The sequence below is a fragment of the Ahaetulla prasina genome, chromosome 1 (genome assembly GCF_028640845.1).
Source record: "Ahaetulla prasina isolate Xishuangbanna chromosome 1, ASM2864084v1, whole genome shotgun sequence".
Taxonomy (NCBI): domain Eukaryota; kingdom Metazoa; phylum Chordata; class Lepidosauria; order Squamata; family Colubridae; genus Ahaetulla; species Ahaetulla prasina.
The window spans coordinates 194,292,022-194,304,530 of NC_080539.1; the positions used below are offsets into that span (position 1 = coordinate 194,292,022).

The window sequence follows — 12,509 nt, forward strand, 5'->3', positions numbered from 1 at the left end:
CTTGGAATGAAACAAGCAGCCTTCTGGGTGGATATAGGGATCCCACAGAAAGTGCTTACAGAAAAAAACACAAGGTCTTGGAGTCTGGGAAACAGATGTTTGCCTCCCTATGTAACATGTTCCCTTGAAAACAGAAGGTCTGAATTCCTCCTGCTGACATTTTCTAGGTATATGCATAAGAATGGAACCTCTTATTCTGTATTGCAGAAAGAAAGGACAATCATAATGTGACCAGGGATACCAATATCCCAGAAGTGGCTTTGTTCATAAGGATTTCACTTAAGCACTAGCCCTCTTCAGACACTTGTAAGATGTCACCTGTACATGCAAGGAGAGGAATTAGGCATGTGCCTCTCCCCTTGCCCCTCACAAATAATTGTTGTTGCTTCTTCATAGAGTGGGTGGTTGTACCAATGAGGCTCCTATTGATGAACATTCTCCTAGGCACTGAAAAACAAGGTTCTAAATCAGAAAAAAGTATTCTGTAAGAAAAATATAAAGTAATCAAAAATGTGGGTGGGGAGGTTTTCATACCAGGAGACTTGCAGAGGGTTTCTTTAGTGAATCTTCTGGAAACTCTTCTATAGATATTGATGTGTATGTGTGTGTTTTATGGCTGTCCACATGTAAAGGCAACATGAAATTAAGGCAGAGAAAGAGAGTAGAAGGAAAGTCTAGTTGCTTTCCTGAAACAAAGAGACTGAATGTCCAGAGAATTCACAAATGTCCAAAGAATATGGTGAAACTATGACAAGTGTCAAAGATGACATGCCACCCAACAACTACTCTAGAAAGCATGCCTCATTCTCGCATAATTTTTGAAGGCTGTGAAGGCTGCAGGAGAACGGGCTGTGCTCTTGCATAATCTCTGGAGCCTCTGAAAATTGACGAGAATGGGGTACACTTTTGTGTAGTTTTCGGAGATTGCACAGTTCCCCTTCAAGAACAAAGGCCTCATTTGATCCAGCAGCGCCTCTGGTAGGCCATAGTGGCCTATCAACAGAAAGAGAAGACTTCCTGAAGATAAGTGGTCTACAGCAGATCCTGGGGAGCCACAGGAACATTGTGACTGAGGCTCATGTGCCTCAGGGAGATATTTATTTGTTTGTTTGTTTGTTATCCTATCTTTCTAAATAACTCAAGACAGGGAATATCATACCTAATATTCCTCCCTCCTCCTATTTTCCCCAAACAACCATTCTGTGAGGTGGGTTGCGCTGAGACAGAGTGACTGGCCCAAGGTCAGCCAGCTAGCTTTCATGCCTAAAGTGGGACTAGAATTCACCCTCACCTGTTTCTAGTCTGGTGCCTTAACCAAAATGTCTCCCAGAATACTCTGAGGTGAGCTTTTTGAATGGCAGTACTGGTGTTAGGCCTCAACTTCAGGCCCAGCCTCCAGTGCTGCTATTCAGGATGGCCTAGATTGGTGGTGGTGGTGGTGGTGGTGAGAGATAGAGAATGGTTACTCTTTTGTTTAGGAGGAAGGGTTGTGACATGCCAGCATGTCTATATTACTACTCTATACTAAGGCCTCCTCTATACTATTTACTGTAATGTCTTGAGATGTGAGACTACTGGTACAATTACACAGAAGGCAATAAAAGCACAGTCAGGAGGAATGGGGGTACAAAAGAGAAAATCCATACCTTATTTTCCCAATGTCTTCCCAAATGAACTAAATCTAACTATAATAGAACTTGAGAAATAAGTCAAAAAGTATCCCTGAGGAACTACTGACTTGAGAATGCTAGTGATTGGGAACATGTCTGCATAGGTAGAATTACTTACAAAAATATATCATGCAACACCAAAGGTTTTAAACATCAAAAAACTATGTTAACTGGCAATCACTGTAAAATCAGCAATTGGCAAGGAGCATTAATGGTGGATGAGATGAGAGAATAGCAAAAAATAGCTTGCACAATGATTCTTTGGATTTCAATCTATGCAGGATGTGGATTATTTAGTCCTTGGATCTACAAATCCCAGGCTTTAAATAATTCATAAAGCAGAATATAGTGAAGACTTCCTCAAATTGCTATCCCTTTACCTTCCAGAGAATAACTTGAGATTCATAGCTATGGTTTGTGTTAATTATTGATAACATCAACTGAACTCTGTGGAATTACTGTAGTCAGAGTTATAAATGACATAAGTGTATAAGAGGCTTAGTAAGTGGAGTTGTGACAAGTGGACCTTGAATAAGAAAAGAATTGTTTTCATTAGGAATAGCATAGCATAAATCCAAATAAAATGAAAGACATAATTATAGATGGATAAAAAAATAATTTATTAGTCATTGTGCTTAGCATTAGTATTCACATCCTTTCTAGTTGTTTTCTCTCTCCCAGCAGTTACCATATTCTAGCACAAACCAGAGTCTTCAGTATTACAAACAGAACCCATAAATGAGTGCATTTACTTACAAGATCAAGAGCAGCTGCAAGAATAGAAGCATCAGGGATTGTTCCTGGTTCACAGCAGTTTAAGAGAAATTGAAACCGCTTCATGCCTTGTCGAATGGCTCCCAAATTCACCACGTTCTTGCATTTGTTTCCTTCTTGGTTGGAAGCCAGATGATCTTCATAAGTCTGGCAACCTTAAAAGAAAATCCAAAAGGGAGGGTGGGAGAGAGGGAAAAGAGAAAGCCCCATGGATGTTTAAACATTCATTGGGTCTACTGACAATTCTGAAGCAAATGTCTCCTATTGTTCTGCCCTGTCCTTGAGCATCAAGCATGACAGAACGAGAGAGGCATATATACAGAGTATCTATGACTGCAACAAACTCTATGAAGTCTTTAGGACATACTTTCCTCTCACCTAAGTAGCAGAAAAAATGGGTAAGACTTATGCAAGAGTGCATTGGACCAAAATTCATCACAGTGGGTGAAAATACTGATTTTAAAACTTTCCACAAGTGAATTATGCTTAATCTACCCTTGGGACATTGTGGTTAGTGAATGAGAGAAGTGTTGCTAAATGTTCAGGAAGTTCACAGATTATCAAGAAGAGGTGTTATGAGGATGTTCTAAGAAGTTTCATGTTGAGGTCAGGAGTCAACCCATATTCTCTGGATTTATGAATGGTCATGATTATGTCACCTTTGAAGATAACCTAGATTGCATGGCTGGTATTAAAATGAGGAACGACATGTACCAAACTAAAGATCCTTTATGGGAAAACACAAGACATGCATAATTAATAAATATATCTGGATGGCACAATCATAACTGATCATTATAACAGAGAAATTATTTCATGCTTAAGAAAATAGCTTCACTTTGTGTAAAAGTTTGCACTTATTAAATTCAACTTTTTGACTAATCAGAACTTTTTAAAACAGACAGATCCATCTCAGGAAGCATGAGAGAATAAGACAAAGTCATAACAAACCATCATACATATAAAATAGAAAACAAAAATATTAACAAAAGCTAATATCCATGTTCAGTGATGAGTCAAAATTTGTAATTTATAAAAAGAACTCAACTTGGGTAAGTCTTGTTTTCTGTGTTATTTCCTGCATAACTGATTCATACAATCATAAAACTGGAAAAGGCAATCTTGCTGATCAGTGCAGGAATCAAAATGTAAGCATTCCAGGCAGATAACCATTCTCTACTTAAAAACACTGAATGCTATCATATCTCCCTCAAAAATCTTTTCTCAAGGTTAAACATACTCAACTCCTTCAATCTTTCTTCATGTGGCTTAGTTTCTAGTCTCTGGTCATCTTTGTTGCCCCTTCTCTATCTTATCTAGATTCTCTGATTTATTGTTAATTCCTTCCAACATTATATTTTTTGCACATCTAATAAAAGCTTCTTCTCCTTTATCATTAATGAAAGTCTAAAAAGTAGAGGACTGGTCTTTGCAGCAGCTCATTGCTTTTTAATCTGACAAAGGACAATAGATGAATACACTTTGAGTACAATTTTCAAGAGAACTATGATTCCATGTCATTATCATTTTATTCAGATCATGCTTGTGATCAGTGGTGGGTTTCAAAAATTTTTTACTACCGATTCTGTGGATGTGGCTTGGTGGGCATGGCATGCTTGGTAGGGGTGGCTTGGTAGGCATGGCAGGGGCAGGATACTGTAAAATCTCAATTCCCTTCCCAATCCAGGAGGAGGTTACTGCAAAATCCTCTTTTCCTCCTGATCAGCTGGGACTTGGGAGGCAGAAAATAGATGGGGGCAGGGTCAGTCAGAATTTTTACTACCAGTTTTCCGCTACTCAAAATTTCTGCTACCGGTTGTCCAGAACCTGCTGAAACCCACCGCTTGTGATACATCTTCAGGTGGTTACATCCTCAGTACTTTATCAAATGCTTTGCTGAAGTTAAAGTAAATTTTAACTGTAGATTCCTACAATATTTTAAGAAGGCTACTTAATTTCTTTTTAAAATGAAATAAATTTTTTAAAATGAAATAAAAGGCTTATTTTTCATCCCTCATAGTTCAGCAAAAAAATAAATCAGAGCATATAGTTTCATTCTTCTCTTTTTTTTTCCAATTTGATTTCAGTTCCATTTCTATCAGTTCTACCCATTGCTCCCTCAATGAATGATGTGGGAACTCGTTCCTGGGGTTGCTTGGTTTTTTTTTTCAGTTTTCTGTACTATAAATGAGCTAACATTTGAGTAAGATTGACTAAGAGTACCATATTTTTTAGATTATAAGACACTCCGGACTATAAGACTAACATTAGTTTTAGAGGAGGAAAACAAGAAAAAAACCTGCCTCTGCCTCCCAACATCCATCCGGTATTCATCTGGCTAGTGTCCCCACTGCCGCGGCCCATTCACTGCGGCCCATTTGCCACTGCCACAGCCCATTCACCACCACCACAGTCTGTTCACCATGACCCATTCACCATGGCCCATTTGCCGCCGCCTGCTCGCCATGGCCCATTCGCTGCCACACACTCACCGTAGCCTATTTGCCACCGCCCGTTCACAGATTCCCATTTAAGACATCCATTCGTCGCAATCGGTGGCAAACAGGTGATGGCGAATGGGCTGCAGCAATAGGTGGTGGTGATCCCCGCTGCCTAGAACAGCTGATAAGCGATGCACCAACCCCCCCTCCCTCCACTGCAATATTTGCTCTATAAGATGCACAGACATTTCCACCCATTTTGGGGTGGGGAAAGTGTGTCTTATAGTCAAAAAAATATGGTAATTGCATTTTATAATCAAGGCTGCAGTCCTGGGATTACTCATATTCTGCCATGCTGAGTTGAACCTAACCTAAGAACCTACATAATATATGTATTCCCTCTACATTTTATTTTTAAACAAGTTACTCCTTGGTATATCAGTAAGATCTTTATATTGCATGCTATTGAGTTGTGAACTAAAACTATCCATTAACTCCTATTGTCACATATTGTTACATAATCAAAAGCCAAAGAAAGTGGTATTTTCATCACTATTGGCTAAACTGGTCCATGTTAAAAACTGGCAGATTTTGTACAATGTAAAAAATTCAATGTTGAAATAAAAGCATTTCTGTTTGAAATAATATCTCAAATTGAAATATGAGGTCTGTTACACCATATCCTGCAGTCATGCTTGATTTTAACAAAGTAATCATGATATGAATTATAATATGCATTCATTCCCTGCCTAAAAACCACCTAACATTTTTCATTGAAACTGCAAAGATATTCAAATCTCATTGCTTATAGTAGCGTTAGGCTTTGCTATTAAATTGTGGAGGGAAAGTAAATTATTCTACTGGGTATCTGTATGGAAGGATACCCAGAAATAGCTGCAATTAGAAAGAGCCCAAATACTTCTTTTAACATATTAAGATATACCAATAATCATATGTCATATGTCTTCATCTGAAACATCATTTTCTTTATATAAAAAGGCATTTTATGATAGAGCAATGACTAAATGAGGTAGTGACATCACTTCCATGTTTAATGAAGCATAAGCAATATGTAATGTTGGGTCATATAAAGTTCTGTGAAAAAGACAACTAAATCCATTGGGATGCTTTGTCCCTTTTTCAATGCAAAAACAGGAAAATAACAAGGTGCAGGTTGTTTCTTTGATAACAAGAAGCTCACATATGCATATCTGAAATATTTGAAAGCATTTAAGACCTAACCTTGTTTAGAGGCAAAAACTTGTTTCCCTAAAAATAACAAAGTAATCAATCATATTGTCATATAATTGTTCTCAATGTCATTCATAATTTTGCTAAGAATGAAGGACCACATCTCTATAAGAAATGGCATGAAGACACAAGACAAGCAAACACAGAAGAAAAGAGATAATTAAAACACATTTGTACAGGGTTTTCCATTTCATCAGTGCTGAATTTTACTGAAAATGTAGATGATCAATAATGGAATAAAAGCTGGTGGGCACATCCAACATTTCACATCAAGGAGCTAAGTGAAGTTTTAGCATATTATGTTTGAACCAGATAACTTGTTCCAAATTTCATATTTTCCAAATGATGGATTTGATTTCTTGAAAGGTCAATTTTGCCTTATCTAAATGCATTGGCCCATACATGCTTTTCCTTCTTGGGTAGAATTGAATGAAAATAAAAAATGACATAAAAGAAATGAAAAAAGTAATGGCTACAAAATATATAAAGCCGTAGAAAATAAAATTAGGTCTAGAAAATATGTTTTTAAAGGTAAAGGTGAATAAAAGAAAGAAGATAATTTTTTTAAAAAAGAAGGAACAAAGAAAAAGTTAATTTTTTTTTAAAAGGACTGAAGAAACAGAACCCTGATTTCTAACCATCTTTTTCTTCTGTGTGATGAAGCCTGGATGGATGTCTTCGGCAGGTGCGCCATTTACCAAGACGCTTGAAGAAATTCTCCTCTTCTTCACGCCCATTTTCCATGCCACTTCCAGGCCCACCTTCTGATAGCTTCACTGCACTAGTAAATTTCACCTAAATGTTAAAAGAAGCATCATTTCATTGTTTTCATTACTGATGTAAACATAACAGTTAAAAATATTCTTCTTAATAAATATTCTTCTTAATAAATATTCTCCTTTATTAGTTATATTTTATTTATTTATTTATTTATATTTATTTATTTTGTAACAACAGTATATATAAGCATAAGCATGAAATAACTATACAATATATAAGCATATATATAAGCATAAGTATGTAATAACTATATTAATTGGATATAATGGAGGGAAACAATAGGACAGGAACGGTAGGCACGCTTGTGCTCTTATGCACACCCCTTACAGACCTCTTAGGAATGGGGTGAGGTCAATAGTAGATAGTTTTTGGTTAAAGCTTTGGGGATTTTGGGAAGAGTTATTTTAAATCCCATGTCTCCATAAAGAGAACCATGTTATTTTATTTATTTATTTATTTATTTTATTCAATTTTTATACCGCCCTTCTCCCGAAGGACTCAGGGCGGTGTACAGCCAAGTAAAAATCACAGTATAAATATTAAAAGAAATTAAAACAAACATATTATTAAGGTGGCCGAATTAAAACAATTTAAAACATTAAAATATAAATAACCCCAATAAAATTTTAGGCCAGTCCCGCTTGAATAAATAGGTGCGTTTTCAGCTCACGGCGAAAGGTCCGAAGATCAGGCACTTGACGTAAACCAGGGGGAAGCTCATTCCAGAGCGTAGGAGCTCCAACAGAGAAGGCCCTACCCCTGGGGGCCGCCAGCTGACATTGTTTGGCGGACAGCACCCTGAGAAGGCCCTCTCTGTGGGAGCGTATGGGTCGGTGGGAGGCAAAAGGTAGCAGCAGGCGGTCCCGTAAGTACCCGGGTCCTAAGCCATGGAGCGCTTTAAAGGTGGTAACCAAAATCTTAAAGTGCACTCGGAAGACTACAGGAAGCCAGTGCAAACTGCGCAGGAGTGGTGTTACATGGGAACAACGAGTTGCTCCCACTATTACCCGCGCAGCTGCGTTCTGGACTAGCTGCAGCCTCTGGGTGCACTTCAAGGGCAGCCCCATGTAGAGAGCATTGCAATAATCCAAGCAGGAGGTGACAAGGGCATGAGTGACCGTGCATAAGGCATCCCGGTCAAGGAAGGGGCGCAACTGGCGCACCAAGCGTACTTGGTGGAAGGCCCTCTTGGAGACGGCCGCCAAATGATCATCAAACGACAGCCGCCCATCCAAGAGGACACCCAAGTTGCGCACCCTCTCCGTTGGGGCCAGTAACTCGCCCCCCACAGCCAGCCACGGCTGCAGCTGACTGTACCGGGGTGCATCCACAGCCACTCCATCTTGGAGGGATTGAGCCTGAGTCTGTTCCTCCCCATCCAGACCCGTACGGCTTCCAGACACCGGGACAGCACTTTGACAGCTTCATTGGGGTGGTCCGGGGTGGAAAAGTACAGCTGCGTATCATCAGCGTACAGATGATAACTCACCCTGAAACCACTGATGACCTCGCCCAGTGGCTTCATGTAGATGTTGAACAGGAGGGGCAAGAGAATCGACCCCTGAGGTACCCCACAAGTAAGGCGCCTCGCGGTCGACCTCTGCCCCCCTGTCAACACCGTCTGCGACCGGTCAGAGAGATAGGAGGAGAACCACCGATAAACGGTGCCTCCCACTCCCAAACCCCCCAACCGGTGCAGCAGGATACCATGGTCGATGGTATCGAAAGCCGCTGAGAGATCTAATAGGACCAGGGCAGAGGAACAACCCCTGTCCCTGGCCCTCCAGAGGTCATCCACCAACGCGACCAAAGCTGTCTCCATACTGTGACCGGACCGGAAGCCAGACTGGAACGGGTCTAGATAGACAGCTTCATCCAGGTACTGGGGAAGCTGCCATGCAACCACACTCTCTACAACTGTCGTGTCCCACTCCTCCGCTGACGGCTGGGTCCGGGAAATCCGAATCAGGCTTGCCTCTGCAGTTCTGCCCAAAGTCCTAGCAAAGTCCTCAGAGCAGGCAGGAGACCAGTAAGTGACTTCAGCAAGATAAGTTTGACTTTTGCCTGACTCAGAGACTGCCAGAAAGTAGCTCCTTTATATAGGCCATGGGGTGTGGCTCCATGACTCAGCACTCATTAAGGCCTGCCCCTCCCTTCCCTCTGTTGCCTCCGCCTCTCCAATCTTCTGATGCGAGGGTCACTCCAATCAGCTGTTCTTGGGAGTAAACCCTCCTCAGGCTCACCTGCTGTGGATGAGGGGGAGGGGTCTAGCTGCTCCGTTTGCCTGGGCATGGAGTCAGGGCTGGGGCAGGGAGATGCTCCTTCTTCTGCAGTTTGTGGGGGCATGGAGCCAGGACTTGGGCCGGAAGGCATACATTCCTCAGTGTTGGGGAGCAGGTAAGAAGGCCCCGGCTGCTCTGAGGGCGGGCAAGACACAACAACAACCTTCGCCACAAAGCGAAGGTTGGAGACTGGACGATAATTACTCAAAATAGCTGGGTCCAGGGAAGGCTTCTTGAGGAGGGGTCTCACCACCGCCTCTTTCAAGGCAGCGGGGAAAACCCCTTCCAACAATGAAGCATTTATAATTGCCTGGAGCCAGCCTCGTGTCACTTCCTGAGTAGCCAGCACCAGCCAGGAAGGACACGGGTCCAGTAAACATGTGGTTGCATGTAACCTTCCCAGCAACCTGTCCACGTCCTCGAGAGTCACAGTCTCAAACTCATCCCAGACAACCTCAACAAGACGTGCCTCCGCCATCCCACTTGGATCATCGCAATTTTGGTCTAAACTATCCCGAAGCTGAACAATTTTATCGTATAGATAACCGTTAAACTCCTCAGCACGTCCCTGTAGGGGGTCATCCTGCCCTCCTGGTGAAGGAGGGAGCGAGTCACCCGAAACAGGGCGGCTGGGCGGTTATCTGCCGATGCAATGAGGGTGGAAACGTAGGAACGATGCAATGAGGGTGGAAACGTAGGAACGTTTCGCCTCCCTCATTGCCACTAGGTAGGTCTTAGTATGAGACCTCACTAGTGTCCGATCAGCCTCGGAACGGCTAGACCTCCAGGTGCTCTCTAAGCGTCTTCTCCGGCGTTTCATCTCCCTCAGCTCCTCAGAAAACCAAGGAGCCAATTGAGATCTACGCTGGGTCAGAGGCCACAAAGGCACGACACGGCCCAAAGCCCCAGCCGTGGCCCGTTCCCAGGCCGCAACTAGTTCTTCAGTCGTGCCGTGGGCAAGATCCTCAGGGAGCGGCCCAAGCTCTGTCCGGAACCTCTCAGGGTCCATCAAGGGCCTGGGACGGAACCAACGCATTGGCTCCGTCATGTTAAGGGAATCACAGTTGAATAAGTAGGTTGATATAGTAAGTTGAAATAGTAAGTTGAATAAGTAGGAAACAGGAGCAAAACAACCCTCCTTCTTTCCTCTCCCTCCCTCCTCTCTCCTTAGTGTTTAATATACCTATTCTTCTACCTCATGACTTCTAAGGAAAACTAGTCACTGAAGAGAGAGATAAGCAGCAGGAAGAAAGCTAGTCAGTGGCTTCATTTTCTCTGCCTGTAGAAATATTTAATGAGCTTCATTATTTTTTGAATTACTTTATTGTTTTGCTTGTTCAGAAAAATCCTCATCCAGGAAGAAAGTTTTAGCTTCTAGTAAAGCAAAGTTTAGCTCCAATAAAACAATAAAACCTATAAACCCATATTTTCATATTTGGTTTCCTTGCAGTTTACAATAACCTCCACAATTGGATAACAGCTTTTCTGTCTAACAGACAACAAGTGGTCAAAATTGGCAATGCTCTATCTAATCCTGTTCCTGTCAAAAGTGGCGTTCCCCAAGGCAGCGTTCTTGGACCAACATTCTTCATATTATACATTAATTATATCTATGAACATATTACAAGTAACTGTGTTCTCTTTGCTGACGATGTCAAACTATTTAACACCACCAACAATACAGCTACTCTTCAAAAAGACCTTGACTTTGTGTCAGAATGGTCTAAAACCTGGCAACTCCAAATCTCAACCAGCAAATGCTCTGTCTTACACATTGGGAAAAAGAATCCAAACACTAAATACAAACTCGACGGACATTACCTTACAGATGACTCCCACCCAGTCAAAGACCTTGGAGTCTTCATATCCAATGACCTAAGTGCCAAAGCCCACTGCAACTACATCGCAAAAAAGGCATTAAGAGTTGTAAACCTAATCTTACATAGCTTCTTCTCCAGAAACACTACACTACTAACCAGAGCTTATGAAACATTTGCTAGACCAATTCTTGAATACAGCTCGCCTATCTGGAACCCATACCACATTTCAGACATCAATACAATTGAGCGTGTCCAGAAATATTTTACAAGAAGAGATCATCCCTCCTCACAGATAAATGACTGAGATGTCTACTTAATCCAGTATCCTATTCTCCTATGCTGTATAAAAATAATACTTTGTAGAACAGCTTTTCAGCTGAGTAACCTGAACGCAGTTCTTAAATATGCTTTAATCCTATGCATTTGAATGAAATTAAAGCACATTTCTCTGCTATCTACAGTTTATGAATAACATAAGACCATCTTTGGGGAAGGGAGGATTTTTAGAGCAAACAGTATTAGCATAACATTAGCATCTTCTTCTCAAAAACAAGGCTGACAAGTCTGGGTAAGGCTGACTTTACTACACCATTCAAGCATCTTAATGGCTTTTCCAGTCCAGATACATACTTTTTACTCCCTGGTGGTTTGGGTTCTTGTTCGGTATTTTCTTCTGTTTTTCTTCCTGGAATCAACTTTTCTGCACTGTCCAAAAGAGCACTAAGAGCTACTCTTCTGAAAACATTTCCATGAGCCTCCTTGATAAACTGTACCAGTTGTCGGATGTCACAGTACAGACCCTGAAGCCAGCAGGATGTAATTTTGGGGATGGGAGGGGGAGAGAGTTTGTTAGGCTTCCAACATACAAACACTTTCTTTTTCTGTTTTCTTAAAAGAATCAGTCTAAGTTTCAGGCCTTCTGTTGCCATTTGTTGCCAATTTCAGCAACAAATTGAATAGAAACTGCCTGAAAATGTTGAAAGAAAAGGTCGGAGAATTGCCATCTTGGACAACACAGTGATGACTTTTTCAATACATTCTAGTCAAATTAATGACTAGTTACAAATTCAAAGGGGATTTGGTTCTCTCATGTTCTATTGAACTGCGTGACATTTTCACAAATTCACCTGCCAACATTTATTAATTTTAAAAAAATAATTTTAAAAAGTTTTTATTTTGTCTTTCCACCCCTTTTTGAAAGAAGGTGGTACAATTCAACAATTAGTACTTAAAAACCTATAATAATTGAGTGAAAAGGAAAGTTGCCCTTACCAGATTTTCAGGACTATGGAGTTCATGCGTAGTAGAGGCACAGCGAGTGATCAGAGATTTGAACATAGCACTGACAATAATGCCCTCAATACTTTGGGCTGTAGATTTGTTGTCCATGGTAGTAAAGTTATTTCCAAAACCAGCCTTGTCTACAAAATGCAAAATAAAACAGTTAAACTGCATGGTTAAATTTCAGAAAAACAGAAAGATATACATTTG

General features: G+C 41.0%; 1 protein-coding gene across 1 annotated transcript in view; it reads right to left on the reverse strand.

The window, feature by feature from the left end:
• The window catches only part of UNC80 (unc-80 homolog, NALCN channel complex subunit), a 303,637-nt gene that overhangs the window by 238,408 nt on the left and 52,720 nt on the right, over positions 1 to 12,509 (reverse strand). Inside the window, exons 17-20 of the mRNA XM_058184775.1 lie at positions 12,291 to 12,439; positions 11,603 to 11,818; positions 6,835 to 6,931; positions 2,427 to 2,599 (exon numbers count right to left, since the gene is read on the reverse strand). Coding sequence (XP_058040758.1) covers positions 2,427 to 2,599; positions 6,835 to 6,931; positions 11,603 to 11,818; positions 12,291 to 12,439 — 635 coding nt within the window. The remainder of the gene's footprint in view (positions 1 to 2,426; positions 2,600 to 6,834; positions 6,932 to 11,602; positions 11,819 to 12,290; positions 12,440 to 12,509) is intronic.